Source organism: Scyliorhinus torazame, chromosome 3, assembly GCF_047496885.1.
Source record: "Scyliorhinus torazame isolate Kashiwa2021f chromosome 3, sScyTor2.1, whole genome shotgun sequence".
Classification (NCBI taxonomy): Eukaryota; Metazoa; Chordata; class Chondrichthyes; order Carcharhiniformes; family Scyliorhinidae; genus Scyliorhinus; species Scyliorhinus torazame.
In genome coordinates this window covers 342,530,449-342,548,984 of record NC_092709.1, presented here as the reverse complement: position 1 = coordinate 342,548,984, position 18,536 = coordinate 342,530,449, and the positions used below count along the sequence as shown (strand labels likewise).

At 47.1% G+C, this 18,536-nt stretch overlaps 1 protein-coding gene across 1 annotated transcript in view; it reads right to left on the bottom strand.

The window, feature by feature from the left end:
- Positions 1-839: 839 nt before the first annotated feature.
- m1ap (meiosis 1 associated protein) overlaps positions 840-18,536 on the bottom strand; it is a 151,842-nt gene continuing 134,145 nt past the window's right edge. Inside the window, exons 9-11 of the mRNA XM_072497870.1 lie at positions 12,448-12,654; positions 4,886-5,050; positions 840-1,001 (exon numbers count right to left, since the gene is read on the bottom strand). Of these exons, the coding sequence (XP_072353971.1) occupies positions 840-1,001; positions 4,886-5,050; positions 12,448-12,654 (534 nt within the window). The remainder of the gene's footprint in view (positions 1,002-4,885; positions 5,051-12,447; positions 12,655-18,536) is intronic.

Sequence of the window (18,536 nt, the reverse complement as noted above, 5' to 3'; positions counted from 1 at the left end):
ATGCGTTTAACCAGTAGCTGCAGTTGGACACATTTTCTGCATACTTGGTCACCAGGGACAACTGAAGCTTACATAATTTACACATAGCACGGGAGGAGCATATCCCGAGTGCAAGCGCTCCTGCCATGACTCAACCGTAAGCCAGAGAAGACAGAATGGTGAGGTTGTATTAGTTATTGGGTTGAATTGTTCAGTAAATGTAATGATTTCTTTGCAGCAACTTTCCTTACATCAGTTGACTGCTCTGTGATTAATTAACCTTAGAGAATCAGCACTAGGCCTCCAATTTCACCACTGCTACAGTCACTCTGCTTGCTGCATGTGGATGCAACGAAAGAAACATAAAACCTACATTTGTACAGCACTTTTCCCAAATTGCTTCACAGCCAATGAAGTACTTTTGAGGTAATAGTCACTGGTATAATGTGGGTAATGTTATCAAATGACAGAGCAGACTCAAGAGGTCAAATGGCTTACTCCTGCTCCGAAGAAAAATGTCCATTTGGATGGATGAGATGAGCTGGGCTAGATGGTCCTTGTCATCTGTAATTAACTTGTGAACAGAGGATGGAACCATGGCTGAAGTTCTGTTTATTTTGTTGCTAAGTTTACTGATCAGACTTTGTGGGGTGAAATTGCTAGGACAGGAGTGATAATGGGCTAATAGTGAATCAATGGTGTGTTTTATCTTGCACATGATTCTCAAGAGTGTTTTCCATTGACTTCAGTCAATTTCCTATATCCCACTTTATCTTTGTGCTTTTATGAGTTATTTGATGTATTGAAATATCATGATAAAGTTCTGTTGTGTAGAAGGTATTGCAAATATATTGTAGTGATTAGAAGCAATCAGCAGAGTCTTCAGATTTGCTGATCAAGAAAACACAGATATAATTGTGAACCACTCGGTTGTTGTGCTCTGGACTGTTAAAAGTTATGTCACTCAGAGACAACTGCGGGCTCCAACTCTCACTTTGTTGCTCAGGTGGAATTTGATCTTTCTACCCAGTGAAATTACTTATAAAATAGAATCCAATTGCATCCCTTGTATGAAATAATTATATTTAATAACATCATGCACCCCGGCAAGAGACAGTCTTCTTCTACTTCTACAGAATGGAAAACATCTAATGCAGTTTGCCTGGGTTTCAAGTATTAATCTTCTGCCAAATAACATGTTAATAAGGGCTGAGGCAGTCACGAAAATCAATGCTATTGGCTGCACAGTGTTATAAATAATCACTGGGATAGTTTCCTATCAAATTAATAATATTGCATGATGCTTTAAAATTTTTACACACTTACATAGAACATACAGTGCAGAAGGCGGCCATTCGGTCCATCGAGTCTGTATTGACCCACTTAAGCCCTCAATTCCACCCTGTCCCCAAAACCCACTAAACCCTCCAAACCTTTTTTGGACACGAAGGGCAATTTATCATGGCCAATCCACCTAACCTTGCACATCTTTGGACTGTGGGAGAAAACCGGAGCACCCGGAGAAAACCCACGCAGACACGGGGAGAACGTGCAGACTCTGCACAGACAGTGACCCAGCTGGGAATTGAACCTGGGCCCTTGGCGCTGTGAAGCCACAGTGTTAGCCACATGCGCTACCGTGCTCCCCACTTGTCATAATCTTCCCAAAAGGGAACAAAGTCCCCGAGTGAGCGTGTTTAGCCGCGTGGTTCCTGGCACTCGCAATGCCGAGAAACACATGGCTATTCAATGCGATTCGTACTGAATAAGTGGCCTGAACGAGGAACGCGCGGCCGATGCCGCATAGTCCTGTTTTTTACAATGGGGAGCTCAGCCGGAACTCCCCATTGTAGCAAACGATCAGGACGCCATTTATCTCCGAGGCCCCAAAATGAATCCCCGACCCCCCCCCCCCCCCCCCCCCCCCCCCAAACCCCAGCCCAGGCGCAATATGGGCACCCCGGCCTGATCGCGTGCACAAAATGGCAGCTTGGCACTGCAAACCTCGCTGCACTGAGCAATTTCTGTGCGGGGAGCTCCTCAGTGTACAAAACGTGCGGCCAGGCACGGCGAATGGCAGCAGGTGGCAGCCTCCTTCCCAAGCTGGCTTGCCTCTCCTCCACCGTCTCCAGCAGGGTCTCCAGCTTGGTGTTTGCAAATCGTGGGGCCGCACATTTTGCTGCCATCTTGTTGGCTGGGATTGTGGGGAGTGTGCAGCTTGTCAGCCTCCTGAGTGTCAATCGCGAATGTGGCGAAACCCGCACCGTTTCTCATTGGACTCGATTGTGTTCCAGGCGGCGTCGGTGCTAGCCCCCCAGCAGTCGCTGAATCGGTCTAGGTGCGGTGCCAGTTTTGCTGTCACGGAAGTCCACAAATTCTGTGCCAACACTTGGACTCTGGAACGGAGAATCCTGTCCCAGGTCTTTCAAAGCAGCCCAATGTTTGATTACAATTTTGTCAGTCAAACTTTAATTCCAATTTAATTGGGCCAGATCAAAGAACAAAAGAACAGAGAAAGGGACAGCACAGGAACAGGCTCTTCGGCCCTCCAAGCCTGCGCCGACCATGCTGCCTGCCTAAACTAAAATCTTCTACACTTCCGGGGTCCGTATCCCTCTATTACCATCCTATTCATGTATTTGTCAAGATGCCCCTTAAATGTCACTATCGTCCCTGCTTCCACCACCTCCTCCGGCAGCGAGTTCCAGGCACCCACTACCCTCTGTGTAAAAACTTGCCTCGTACATCTCCTCTGCCCTATGCCCCCTAGTAATTGACCCCTCTACCCTGGGAAAAAGCCTCTGACTATCCACTCTGTCTATGCCCCTCATAATTGTGTAGACCTCTTTCAGGTCGCCACTCAATCTCAGTTGTTCCAGTGAAAACAAACTGAGTTTATTCAACCGCTCCTCGTAGCTAATGCCCTCCATACCAGGAAACATCCTGGTAAATCTCTTCTGCACCCTCTCTAAAGCCTCCACATCCTTCTAGTAGTGTGGCGACCAGAATTGAACACTATACTCAAGTGTGGCCGAACTAAGGTTCTATATAGCTGCAACATGACTTGCCAATTCTTATACTCAATGCCCCGGCCAATGAAGGCAAGCATGCCGTATGCCTTCTTGACTACCTTCTCCACCTGTGTTGCCCCTTTCAGTGACCTGTGGACCTGTACACCTAGATCTCTCTGACTGTCAATACTCTTGAGGGTTCTATTATTCTCACCCTACTGAAATTGGCCCAAGATTCATTCTAATACTTTTACTTTAGATTTCTTTTTGTCCTTTTCGATTGCTAATCTAAATATATAATCCTATGATCACCGTTCCTGATAAGATCCTTCACGGACATTTAGGGATGGATTTTGTAGAACATAGAACATAAAATTTACAGTGCAGAAGGAGGCCATTCGGCCCATCGTGTCTGCACCGGCTCTTGGAAAGAGCACCCTACCCAAGGTCAACACCGCCACCCTATCCCCATAACCCAGTAACCCCACCTACCACTAAGGGCAATTTTGGACACTAAGGGCAATTTATCATGGCCATCCACCTAACCTGCACATCTTTGGACTGTGGGAGGAAACCGGAGCACCCGGAGGAAACCTACGCACACACGGGGAGGATGTGCAGACTCCGCACAGACAGTGACCCAAGCCAGAATCGAACCTGGGACCCTGGCGCTGTGAAGCAATTGTGCTGCCCATGCTAGAGGAGACAGGGATCCCGTCCACCAGTTGGAGAACCAGTAGGGAATCCCCATCAGTTTCATAAGGGAAGGCGTTACAAAATCAAGTGTCCTTTAGGTGGCCACCGTTGGGCCTCTCTCACAATTGATTTATCCAGCACTGGAAGTTTAAACTGCTGACAGCTGCTGGCCAATTAGAGATCAGCTACTCTTTGATGCCAGAACCCATCAGAGGCCCAGAAACATCTTGGGACCCCAGACCCAGGTGAGTGAGGTTGAGATGGGTTGTGTGGTGGAAGTTGCAGGGAGTGTGATGGCTGGGTGGGGTAGGAGAAATGGCAGGAGACAATACATAGCCATCCCTCTGCCCAGTGCCAACAGCTCAATGAGGCACAGAATGCTTGATAACAAGGAACCCCACCCCTGGGAGGCCGCTGCCCAACAGAGCTTGTTGGGTGGCCTTTCAGGGTCATGGCAAAGCCAGAAGGCTCTGGTTAAATCTCTGAGTCATTACCAAATTGTGGTGGTCTCAGGGATCATAGTTGTCAATAGGTTTGTTTATGAGCCTAACTGACATCACATTTCCACCCTTTGAGAATCCAGCATTAAGTCCTTCCGCTTTCCAACTTAATTGGGAGCGATTATCCCATTGTTAGGAGACTGACATGGGACCTCTTCCATGATAACGTGAGCCCGACAATCAGTCACACTAACGTTGCTCTGAAACAGCACATCACTAAGAGATGTGACCGAAGTGTGGTACAAAGTACCAAGATGTTGCTCCTCCTCTTTTATGTGTTCAAAGTGTTTCCAACTCGCACTCTGCAGAATTTACTCTGAGAGATTCAAGATAAATAGTGTCCAAAAGGTTAGGCCGGGTTATTGGGTTTACGGGGATAGGGTGGAGGCATGGGCTTAAGTAGGGTGCTCTTTCCAAGGGCTGGTGCAGTCGATGGGCCGAATGGCCTCCTTCCTCACTGCAAATTCAATGATTCTATGACGGTAGTTACTTGTAACTGTGTTCACTCTGGATAGTTTTGCTGACCACAGACCTCCACCTACCGCTGTCCAGACACAACCTGCTTTTCTCTGAGCTTCAGCAAAACTTTTAAATACTTACTGCCTCAAGTTTACACAAACTGCTACAAGTATTGCCATGAAACAAGGCTTGTATGTCGCAACGTATGGGAACAGTGTGGGTAATCATGAATGTAAATACCTGTCTGTATGGTTGCTCAGAATGATTTTGTTCTTTACGTTGTAGTTGCTTTGGTTGCTGACGATAAGGAGTTCGAGACAAAGTTCCTCTGAGCTGTTTATACAGATTACTTTTCAGACTCAGTGGGTTATATGTTGATTCGACATCTAGCCCATCCAATATGTCCTACCAAAGTACAAAATAAAAGCTTTTCCTTGTTTTTTTGAATTTGTCAGCACCAAGAACATTTGGTCCTCTCGCAGCCCCCGCAGCCTCCCATTATTGAAAAACAAAGTGTAATAAACTATACAAAGAAGTAGGCCTGTAGCATGTTTACGCATTGCATTAATAATAAAACAAATTGTATCACAATATACCACATTTAAGTGAAACTGCTCAATTTTGTATGTATATTGTAATAAATCTGCTGACTGCAGTATCTTTAAATGCGAGAATGTTTTTTTTCAGTGGTTATGTGCAGTTTTACTGATGGCGATTTTGAACAGTCACCCATTTATATAGGGTATGTGAGCATCTCAGGCCTGTGCATCAATTTTCCCATCGAGATGGTTCAGATAATCTTTGCTCTACAAGGAAAGGGTTAATATTTATATTGCAGTAATGTTAGCTTCTGCCCTTTGTTAAGTGGCGAAGTATCATAGAATCATAGAATTTACAGTGCAGAAGGCCATTCGGCCCATCGAGTCTGCACCGGCTCTTGGAAAGAGCACCCTACCCAAGGTCAACACCTCCACCCTATCCCCATAACCCAGTAACCCCACTCAACACTAAGGGCAATTTTGGACACTAAGGGCAATTTAGCATGGCCAATCCACCTAACCTGCACATCTTTGGACTGTGGGAGGAAACCGGAGCACCCAGAGGAAACCCACGCACACACGGGGAGGATGTGCAGACTCCGCACAGACAGTGACCCAAGCCGGAATCGAACCTGGGACCCTGGAGCTGTGAAGCAATTGTGCTATCCACAATGCTACCGTGCTGCCCACAATGATTCTTAAATTATTACTATCTTAAAATGGTTCGTCATCAGACACACATCAAACGGAAAAGTTCTCTTTGTTTATTCATTAGAAGGGAAGCTACAGAGGGGGGTGGAAAAAACTCAGCAGGTCTAGCAGCATCTATGGAGATAGAAGGAGTTAGTGTTTCAAAGACAATATGATTCTTCTTTGGAATGAAAGCGAGGCATAAAAGTGAAGGCTTTTATGCTGTTGAAAATGGAGGGAGAATCAGGAAGAACAAAAGGGAAGGTCAGCGATAGGTTAGAGGGCGGAGGAGATAAAATCACAAAGATGTCATGGAACAAAAGGCAAAGGGTTTGGGGATGGGTGTATTGAAAGAACAAAGCATTTGTCCAGAGTAGGTGTTAATAGCAGAATAATGGTAAGTGCTGCCTGGGAGCAAAACATGAGAACAAGGTACAGACTGGCACAAGGGGAAATATACAAATGGAGGACAGAATTCATCGCCTGAAGTTGTTGAACACAATGTTGACTCCAAAAGGCTGTAAAGTGCCCAATCAGAAGGTGAAGTGCTGTTCCTCAAGCTTGTGTTGGACTCCACTGGCGTATTGTACCAGGTGAGGACAGAAATGTGAGCATGAGAGAAATTATGTGGAGATGTCGGTGTTGGACTGGGTGGGCACAGTAGGAAGTCTTACAACACCAGGTTAAAGTCCAACGCCTGTTAGATTTTAACCTGGTGTTGTAAGACTTCTTAACATGAGAGAAAGGTGGTGAATTGAAATTGCAAGCCACACGGAGTCATGCTTACAAACTGAACACGGGTGTTCTGCAAAGCGGCCACGCAATCTGTGTTCGGTCGCCTCAATGTAAGTAAAGTCGCCGGCCGGTTTAGTTCAGTAGGCTGGACAGCTAGTTCATGATGCAAAGTGATGTCAACAGCATGGGTTCAATTCCCGTACTGGCTGAGGTTATTCATGAAGGCCCCACCTTCTCGACCTTGCCCCTTGCCTGAGGTGTGGTGATCCTCAGGTTAAATTGCCACCAGTCAGCTCTTCCCCTCAATGGGGAAAGCAGCCTTTGGTCATCTGGGGCTATAGTGACTTTATGTTCTCCTCGATGTATGGGAAACTACGTTAGGAGCAGCAATTACAATAGACCAACTTGAAAGAAGTATAAGTAAATCATTGCTTCATCTGGGAGAAGTGTTTGGGGCCTTGGACAGTGAGGAGAGAGGAGGTAAAGAGGCAGATGTTATACCTCCTCCAATTTCATGGGAAGGTGCTTGAGAAGGTGCTGAGGTGTTAGGATTGATAAAGGAGAGTGTCATGGAGGGAACTGTCCCCTCAGACTATTAACATGGTTGGGGAAAGGAAGATGTGTTTGGTAGTGGCATCATGCTGGAATTGGCAGAAATGGCAGAGGCTGGCAAGGTGGTAAGTGAAGACAAAGGGAAAGCTATCATGGTTCTGGGATGGGAAGGGCTGAAAGAGCAGTAGTGTGGGTAATGGGCCATACGTGGTTGAGGGATCTGTCAGCCACACTGGGGGAATCCTTGGTTGAGGAAATAGGAAGACATGTTGGAAGTGCTGTTGTGAAAAGTAGCATCATCAGAAGAGATGTGACGGAGGCACAAGGGGTGTAATGCCTGCCTGCTTACCTCCTCCATCCTCACTATCTAAGGCCCCAAACACTCCTTACAGGTAAATAAATCAGTGATTTACTTGTACTTCTTTCAACTTAGTCTAGTTCAGTGTTTTTCAAACTTTTTTCCCCAGAACCCACTTTTGCTAACTGGACGACCTTTGCGACCCACGCCAGCCAACCTCCACGACAAATGTCACGTTCGCTTTCCTTTACAAGTACGCTGATGACACGACCGTAGTGGATCGGATCTCGAACATCGATGAGTCAGAGAACAGGAGGGAGATAGATAACCAAGTGGCGTGGTGTAACAACAACAATCTCTCCCTCAATGTCAGCAAATCTAAGGAGCTGGTCATTGACTTCAGGAAGCAAAGTATCCTAATCACCCCTGTATGCATCAATGGTGTCGAGGTGGAGATGGTTGACAGCTTCAAATTCCGAGGTGTGCACATCACATCACCAGAAAGCACAACAGTGCCTATACTTTCTCCGGAAACTAAGGAAATTCAGCATGTCCACATTGACTCTTACCAATTTTTACAAATGCACCATAGAAAGCATCCTATCTGGCTGCATCATAACTGCTGCTCGGCTAAAGACCATAAGAAACTACAGAACGTCGTGAGCACCTCCCAGTCCATCACGCGAACCTGCATCCCATCCATTGACTCTGTTGACACCTCCCGTTGCTTTGGGAAAGCGGGCAGCATAATCAAAGACCCCTCCCACCCGGGTTATTCTCTCTTCCAACCTCTTCCATCAGGCAGGAGATACAAAAGTCTGAGAACACACACTAACAGATTCAAAAACAGCTTCTTCCCCGCTGTTACCAGACACCTGAATGACCCTCTTATGGACTCAGCTGATCTCTCCACACATCTTCTCTACTGAGCAGTAATACACTCTGTCTGCTTCACCCAATGTCTATGTATTTACACTGTGTATCTATTGTATGTCCCATGTTTTTCACGTATGGAACGATCTGTCTGGACTGTACGCAGAACAATACCTTTCACTGTATCTCGGTACACGTGACAATAAACTCAAATCTAATCTAACCTAATGTGAAAGGAGAGCCTGCTTGGTTCTCACAATCCCACTCCAATCAGGTTAGACCCATAGAATAGAATTCCTACAGTGCAGAAGGAGGCCATTCGGTCCATCAATAATCATAGAAATGTTATAGCACAGAAGGAGGCCGTTCGGCCCATCTTATCCATGCCAGCAAGAGTCTGCACCAACCCTCTGAAAGAGCACCCTCCCCTTGCCCACTCGCACGCCCTATCCCCGTAATACCATAACCCCACCTAACCTGAACATTTTTGGACATTACATAAGAACATAAGAACTAGGAACAGGAGTAGGCCATCTGGCCCCTCGAGCCTGCTCCACCATTCAATGAGATCATGGCTGATCTTTTGTGGACTCAGCTCCACTTTCCGGCCCGAACACCATAACCCTTAATCCCTTTATTCGTCAAAAAACTATCTATCTTTATCTTAAAAACATTTAATGAAGGAGCCTCTACTGCCTCACTGGGCAAGGAATTCCATAGATTCACAACCCTTTGGGTGAAGAAGTTCCTCCTAAACTCAGTCCTAAATCTACTCCCCCTTATTTTGAGGCTATGCCCCCTAGTTCTGCTTTCACCCGCCAGTGGAAACAACCTGCCCGCATCTATCCTATCTATTCCCTTCATAATCTTATATGTTTTTATAAGATCTCCCCTCATCCTTCTAAATTCCAACGAGTACAGTCCCAGTCTACTCAACCTCTCCTCGTAATCCAACCCCTTCAGCTCTGGGATTAACCTAGTGAATCTCCTCTGCACACCCTCCAGTGCCAGTACGTCCTTTCTCAAGTAAGGAGACCAAAACTGAACACAATACTCCAGGTGTGGCCTCACTAACACCTTATACAATTGCAGCAGAACCTCCCTAGTCTTAAACTCTTAAACATAATGATTAGTCTTAAAATTGAGGGGCAATTTACCACGGCAAATCCATCTAAGCTGCACCTCTTTGGACTGTGGTAGGAAAAGGGAGCACCCGGAGGAAACACATGTAGTATGGCGAGAAAGTACAATCTCCACTCTGACAGTAACCCAAGGCTTAAATTGAACCTGGGTCTCTGGCGCTGTGAGGCAGCAGTATCAACCACTGTTCCACCGTGCTGCAGGTTTGCAGGAGGAGAGGGCAATGCACATATCTGGTATAGAGTTCAGCCAGTTCCTTTGTGTTATCTTCATCTTTGTGAGAATGGAAAATCGAACCTCACACATGTAGGTCATCGTGAAGGGCAATAGCAACAAATTATTGTTTTACTCAGCATTGGATAGTCTTGGGAGAGGCTGCTCCAGAATGCTGACAGCCTCAAGGGCTTTTGGTATGTTTTTAATGTGTTGTCATAGATCAGGTACAGCAGCGTAATCTTCTCATTTGGAGTCAGCTGTAAGTTAATAATTGACTCTGGGGTCTCAACCTCAAAATAAATTTTTTACCTATCACTTCTCTTTCAAAATCTTAAACTTCTCCTCACATCCTCACATTTGCCAGTACCTCCCTGCATATAACACACATGGGCTTTGAATACTTATTTTCATTGGCACAATTCAGAAAACTATACCTCAAGTAATCCTCTTTGTATTGCTTTGTTCCGAATTAAGTTTCTTCTTTGTAGGCTGTTAACCAGAGGCCCTGGAGCTCTGTACAGAGCTAACACCGGGTGCACTGCTCTGTCCTGCCGTGGGTTCTCCTGAGCAGCTCTCTCCAGCAGATCAGATGTGACAGCCTGCCAATAGGTATACTGCCTATTTGTGTTTCTGGCCATCTCTTTCTTGTAACAAAATGATCCAACTTAACAGTCCTCGTGCCTTGCTTGCTAGCAGCTAGAAAATGGAAGATGCACTCATCCGTGATTTGGCGTCAAAAGCATGAACATACAGCGTGCTTGATGTCAAGTGCATAAGCAGGGCGCGGGACCTGCTCACTGCTGTCGCTTATGGTTAGACAATCCCACGCAGCCGCTTTTCATTCTCATCTGAAAGCTGGTCACAGTCGCCATTCTTAATTTAAATGTCAGTGGGAGCTGTTCTCCCACAATTGGGATCACCATGGGAATGCCTCAATCGATCGCTCTGTGACCCTCCCTGTCATGATATTCAGATGAACATCACAGCACATACATACACATATAATGATGGACAGATCAACGGACCAATCAACACACAAAACACGACAGCCAATCACGGACAAGAGCATACACAGTACAAAGCAGGGAACACGACACTTCCTGGGCACTCGAGCAGGAGAGAGCTCAGGGCATAGACTTCATTGCCAGCCACTCAGAGGTTCACCATGTGCTGAATACCAGAGTTTACTATGTTTATAGTTCAATGAAAGAAAACTGCATTGTACCATTCGCAATCGTGTTGGTTCGTCTGTGTATCAGAGTACCCAACACTTCACTCCCGACACCTGCCTACAACCTATCTCGAACTGCACTGTGAAAAACCCTGGTCCACTGTATTCGCTGCTCACAATGAGATCTCCTTTTTTCTGGGGAGACCAAACATAGATGGCGTGATTGTTTTGCAGAATACCCCTGTTCAGTCTGCAAGCATGACCCCAACCTTTGCTATTTCAATTCACCACCTTGCTCTCATACTCATATTTCTATCCTCGATCTGCTGCAATGTTCCAGTAGAGTGCAGTGCAAGCTTGAATAATAGCACCTCATCTTCTGATGAGTCGCTTTACAGCCTTCTGGATTCAACATTGAATTCAATAACTTCAGACTTCTGTCCTCCATTTTATATGTTTCCCTCCAATACCACTCTGTATCTTGTTTTCATGTTGTGCTTTCAGGCAGCACTGTCATTTTTCCTGCTATGAACACATTCTGCCATTTTGCCTCAGACAGCACTGACCTTTATTGATATTAACACCTACTCTGAACGAATGCTTTGTTCTTTTACTACAACCAGCCCCTCTGTCTTTGTCCTTTGTTCCATCATATCTTTGTAATTTAATTACCTCCATCCTCTAACCTATACTTGACCTTCCCTTTTGTTCCACCTGACTCTCCCCGCTTTCTCAACAACATAAAACCCATCACATTTCTGCCTCTCTTCAGTTCCAAAGAAAAGTCGTATTACTTCAAATGTTAACTTTCTTTCCCTCTCTGCAGATGCTGCCAGAGCTGCTGAATTTTTCCGTCACTTTCTGGCTTTATTTTGGACCTCCAGCATTCACAATATTTGGCCTTTGGCCTGAGAAAGACCTTGGTTCTAGAATATTTGGGAATATAGTCAAGTTAGAGAGTCATTAATTTATGTCTGAAAGAACAAGTCATAATCAAATCAGTGTTGAATGACAACTGGTTTAGCACAGGGCTAAATCGCTGGCTTTGAAAGCAGACCAAGGCAGGCCAGCAGCACGGTTCAATTCCCGTATCAGCCTCCCCGAACAGGCACCGGAATGTGGCGACTAGGGGCTTTTCACAGTCACTTCATTTGAAGCCTACTTGTGACAACAAGCGATTTTCATTTCATTTTTTTCATAACTATGTAATTCAATTACGAAGCATACATAAGGGATGCAAAAAAGGTATAAAAATGGGTGCTGGAACAAATCCTTTAGAATTCACTTCTGGGCAATTTTCATACTAATATTGGAATTGCAACTAATTGAACTCTGGTGGAAACTCACAGTTTTGTCATAAGCATGCTGTTAAGTATATATTTAATTGTTACATGCTTTTTAATCAATATGTGATGTATGACATTCAAATTTGTGAAACTTATTAATTTGAGAGTAAGTTACAAGAAGCACACAAATAAAAATTCTCCAATAGCGGAGTAAATTCTATTTGAATGAGAGTGTTAGCTCACTTCCTCCCACTACCTCCTCTCATCACAAGTCCATGTCAATGACGAGTGCAGCCACTCACCTCTATTCGACTTAGAGCTGTCTCAGGTGGTTCATCAGACCTGTAAGGAAGGTCGCAGGGTAAAAGGAGTTCTTGCACCGCTACGGGCTTTACCAGGAGTGTCATTGTGGTTGAAGGCAGGATGATGTAATAGGAGTCAACATTAACAGACCAAGTGGGTCCCATTACCTGAGGTTCAGATCGAGCCAGAAGCATCCAATCTCTTTTCTGTGAAAACAAAGAAGAAATTGGGCTGGTATTTGTACCTTCCCAAAGCACTTTGCAGCCAATTAAATATCTCTTGAAGTGTGGTCATTGTTGTAATGTAAGAAACACAACAGACAATTTGCACGCAACAAGGTCCCACATACAACAATGCATTAATAACCAGATAATTACATTTTAGTGATGTTTGTTGAGGGTTATATATTGCCAGGACAGTGGGGAGAACTATCTAGCTCTTCTGTGAAATATGGATTTTTTTACATCCAGTTGAAAGAGTACACATAACTTTGGTTTATCATCTCATTTGAAAGACAGCACCTCCACATTCCGACAATCCCAGTCTAGATTACTTGTTCAAATTCCTGGATTGGAACATTAACTCACAACTTTCTGGTTCAGAGGAAAGAATTCACTTACGAATGAAATATTTCAGATTTCAAGTTATACAAACAGTATTATTCCCCACTTATCCAATGTTATCTCATAGAAATTGCTGATTATCTACAGGTGAGCCTAAGGAACACTGGGTAGGATTCTCTGTTTGGGAGACGAGGGTGGGTTTCTCCGTCCCGCCCTGCCAGATTTCTGGTTCAGCACACCATCAGGATTCTCTGTTTTGCCAGCTGGTCAATAGGGTTTCCAATTGTGGAGCAGCCCCATGCTGTCAGGAGCGCCGGCAGAGAATTCAGCCCTATGTTCTTCTGTCGTGGAGGAGCGCCAGAGATGATCTATTCACGACAGGCATGGACTAGCGCGTGGGAAACGTGCAGCCCGCGCAATACCGGGTCCCGTTGGCATCTGATTCTCTAGGGTTGGGATTATCCTTTCGAACCTGACAAGCTGGAGCAGATTTTAAGCGCTCCACTTACACCACTCTATCATTCCAGCAAGAAGATGGTGACAGGAAGAGCTGCACCTTACTTTATGGATGCCAAAATAGAAAGACTGTTGGACGCTGTCGAGGAGAGGAGGGCCACCCTCTTCCCCAGGGTGGGATGGCGACCCAAGTCTGCCCTTCTTAACAAGGCTTGTGGTCAAGGGGTAGAGGCCATCAATGTTGCCAGCATGACGAAGAGGACCGACACGCAATGCTGTAAAAAGATGAACAACTTCCTTCAAGCAGCTGAAATGAAATGAAAGAAAATCGCTCATTGTCACAAGTAGGCTTCAAATGAAGTCACTGTGAAAAGCCCCTAGTCGCCACATTCCGGCGCCTGTTCAGGGAGGCTGTTACGGGAATTGAACCGTGCTGCTGGCCTGCCTTGGTCTGCTTTCAAAGCCAGCGATTTAGCCCTGTGCTAAACAGCTCGGGTGAGTAACCAACTCTGTGCCCCTGGCATCACTCCCATCTCTCACCTCCACACCTACCCCCAATCCCCTAGAGGCCAGCAACACTCCACCTGCCTGTATTTCCCTTACAGCCCACCCTTCACAAGCCCACACCATTTTTACTGCCCTTCTTGGCGAGGAGCTTTGCACACACATGCCCCTCCCCCCCTCAAACTCATCGCCTCAATCCGTCCTTTCTGTGTCCCAAGGTTAAAATTACCCGTAACTGGCAGAGTGGGAGAAGACTGGAGTGGGTAGCCCAGAGCTATGGGTCCACAACCTGTTTGACGAAAGGGCACTCCAAATCGCTGGGGAGGTCGAGGAGAGGGCAGTGTCTCAAATTGAATTTGGCATGTGGCAAACAAGTGAAAGGCCAATGCAATGCAAATGTCCCTCCAGCAAGTGAGTCTTTCATCTCCTATAGACCTGACCTTCTCAAGTCATCTACCCCTGTCTTTTGTCTTGCAGGATCACAATCAGGTCAGGCCGGGCCGTCTGGGGTCACTGCTCCCATCGAGACCCTCCACTCACCCCGGAAGATACTGACATCTCAGCACTGCTGTCACCTGCACCATCCACCAATGCAGAAACTGTCACCTCGGTGGGTGATCAGGCTCCTTGGTCACTCTCTGGTGCACACCGCACACATGCTGTAGCACATCAGGTGGAGGCAGTGACTCCAGATGGCGTGGGCGGTCAGATGGCTGGTCAAGCCCAGGGAACAACTGTCACCGAGACAGATGTTTGGCTTCTGGAAAAGATGAACCCAGCACTCATGCAGATGCAGACTCAGGGCCAGAATCTATAGGAGATAATGTGGCAGCGACATTCCAGTGCCTGCAAGGTCAGCTGGAGGAGTCCACTCGCTTTCAGGTGCAGGAGATGTTGCCGGCAATGCGTGGCACCGAGGCTAATATTGAAAGGGTGGCAGCCGCGGTGGAAGGCCTGGGGCATGTGTCAGGATATCCAAGACATGGGCACACAGTGCTGTCCATGGCTGAGGCACAGGACAGGATGGTCCAGTCACAGTTGGGTATGTCCCAGGCACAGATGGACATTGCTGTAGCATTCCAGAGCTTCACCCAAACACAAAGGGTCATGTCTGAAGGCGTTGAGAGAATTGGCCGGACTGGACATAGAGGAACATGGCTGAAGCATTGTGGGCATGACACACTCACAAAGTGAACAATCCAAGGCACTGAGAGACATGGCTCAGTCACAGCGCACCTTGGCTGAGGGCATCGAGACCATGGTGAAGCTGAGGGCAGGCCTCCGGCTTCCCCACCATCCCATGGAATAACCCGGGAGCCAGTGAGCTCCCTGAGAGAGGTGGAAGTGATGGGGCCCATTATGGCACCTCCCGTGGGGGGGATGCTGGAACGCCTCAGTGTTTGCAAATCCCCCCAACCAATACTGGTGCATCTCATAAGTGTCATAATATACACCAGTATATGCGCGGTTGTGCAACAAATGTGCTGACGTCACGACGTGCGGCAACTGTGGCTCCGCCCACTTAAAGCGGCAATGCCCCGCAAAATCCCGACAATGCCTACGATGTGGAAGACTTGGCCACTATGCTGCCTTCTGTTGAGCAGCTCAGCCTGCCAATTCATCTCGCTTCAGCCAGCCTCGCAGGAATGTTCGGGCAATTCAACCCACGGTCACCGAGTCCAATGCGGACCTCCCACACAGCAGTGACACCGAGGACCCGAAGGCGCCTTTTCGAGTCGGCGTCGTAACGAAAAACAGGCTATCCCCGAAGCAAAGGCACCAGCCGCTGTCGGTATACAGCATCGATCCAGACGATGAGTGGTGTGCCACCCTGACGGTCAACCAGAATTCGTCGCCCACCTCAGAGACCTAATTTGTGAACTTTGTGGACTTATGGACTTTTTGATTTGTTCTGTTCCGTTTAATCGTTCAAGTGGTTTGTATACAGTGTTCATCTCGTTATTCTTGTGACACACTTTTTCTGCACCAGGCACCTTCCCATGTAAATATCTTAGTTTCTATGTACATAATCCTGTAAATATTTCGCACCCACATAGTCAGGAACATTCACCATACACTATTTATTGCCACGCAGGTACATTTTTTATAAAAGGGGGGATGTCATAATATACACCAGTATATCATGGTGCAGCCACACACTGATGGACACACAGTGGGACCAATCAACACACACAACACCGCAGCCAATCACCAGTGAGAGCACACGCACTATAAAGACAGGGGGCATCAGAGATCCCACTCTTTCGAGTTGCAGCTAGCTAGGAGGACAGAGCTCACAGCCTGCAACACAGACATTCACCATGTGCTGAGTGCATCGACTGGTTAGGACAAGGCATAGGTCTTTAGTTAAAGCTAGTATCGTATTAACCCACAGTCTGAGTATGTTTAAACAGTTAATGATTCAATGAAATAGTGTTGCACTATTTCAAGTGTTAGTGACCTGTAAGTGATCCAGAAAACCCAACACATCAATAAGTTCATAAGATATAGGAGCAGAATTAAGCCATTCGGCCCATCGAGTCTGCTGCGCCATTCTATCATGGCAGATATGTTGCTCATCTGTTATGTACCAAGAGCTGGATTGCAAAATCAGCCAGAGCATCTCCTTCCGGAACACATGACTTAGGAGCAGAAGTAGGCAATTTAGCCTCCCGAGTCTAATCACCCTCAACGTGATCATGGCTGATCCCATCCTGGCCTGAACTCCACTGTCCTGACCGTTCTCCATGACCCTTCAATCCATTACCAATTAAAATTCTGTCTGATTCTCCTTAAATTTACTCGCTGTCCCGGAATCCACCGCACTCTGGGGCAGTGAATTCTACAGATTCACCACCCTTTGGGAGAAGTAGTTTCTCCTCAACTCTGTTTTAAATTTGCTATCTCTTATTCTAAGGCCATGACCTCTCATTTTAGATTGCCCCACAAAGAAAGTAACAGCTCCATGTCTACTTTATCCACACCTTTTATCATCTTGTATACCTCAATTAGATCTCCCCTCATTCTTCTAAACTCTAGAGAGTATCGGCCTAAACTGTTCAATCTCTCCTCATACAACAAACCCCTTAGGGTCAATGCAAATGCGAAGCTCCCCTGACAGCTTCGTTACGCAGACCATGGAGCTGACCCAGTCTGTTGGCTCTGTGACGTTCGATATGATGCCCTGGTCTTGGAGGTCCTGTAATTGCTTCTTCAGACGATCCTTGAGGGGTGCCGGCACCCGGCGTGGTGCATGAATTACAGGGGTGACGTTCGGCTTGAGCAGGATTTTATATCGGTATGGGAGCGTGCCCATTCCATCGAATATGCTGTGGTACTGCGTGATAATGTCATCTATGTCGGCTTGCAAGTTTCCATCAGGTGAGGCCGTCGCCGGTGATGATGACATGGTGTGGACTCGCTGAACCAGGTTCAGGAGCTTGCAGGCTCGAGCACCGAGCAGGGACGCTCTGTCAGGCCCGACGATTTCAAACCGCAGTGTTGCCTTGATCACCTTGTTGGATACCCCTAGTTGACAGGAGCCACTGGCAGCTATGGCATTGCCATTGTAGTCAAGGAGCTAGCACGCCGGTGGAAGAATGCTTGGTCTGGCGCGGATGGTGTCGAGGTCGGATTTTGAGATGAGATTCAATGATGCGCCGGTATCCAGTTTAAATCGGATGCGAGCCTTGTTAACTGTGAGGACAGCACACCACTCGTCGTCGGGATCCACACTGAGGATCGAAAGGCGTTTTGCCGTTGTGGTGGAAGGCAGCGCACATGTAGTTATGATGCCCACCCGGTATGGGGACCTGAGGCACTCAGGATCAGGGTCTGTTGGGCTGTCGGGATCGGAATCTGGCATGCTTTGTTGTATTGAGCGGATACTTCTGCGCCGCAGCTGGGATCGCTGGCTGCTGAGCGGTGGAGAAGATCTGCAAAAGGCTGCGTAGTGGCCAAGCTTGCCGCACTAGACACTGGCGTCCTTTTGCCGGACATTGCCGCTTTAAATGGGCGGAGCCACAATTCGGACATGTCGCTGATGTCAGCGCATTTTGTGCGCCATCGCGCATGCGCAGTGCGGTTGGTCGATGTACACACCTGCACAGTCGGGTTGTCGGGCTCGTCGTCCACTCGGTCGTGGCACGCATGCGCAGGGACCCGGGAAAAGCGCGCAAAACGGCCATTCTTCTCGATGCTCAGGCCCTGCATTTGTGCAATGGCCTGCACCCGTTCCGCCTCGTGGGAGGCCAGCTTTGCAGTTTCTGCCACCCTGATCTGGGAGTAACGATTCTTAGCATGCTCATGGACAACGCACGTCTCGATAGCGACAGAGAGGGTCAACTGTTTGACTTTCAGGAGCTGCTGCCGAAGGGAGTCGGAGTGGACCCCGAAAACGATCTGATCCCGGATCATGGAATCAGCCGTCGAGTCATAGTTACATGACTGCGCTAGGATGCGGAGATGGGTCACGAAGGACTGAAAAGGTTCATCCTTACCCTGAAGCCTCTGCTGGAAAACGTACCGTTCAAAGCTCTCATTCACCTCAATGTCGCAGTGGCTGT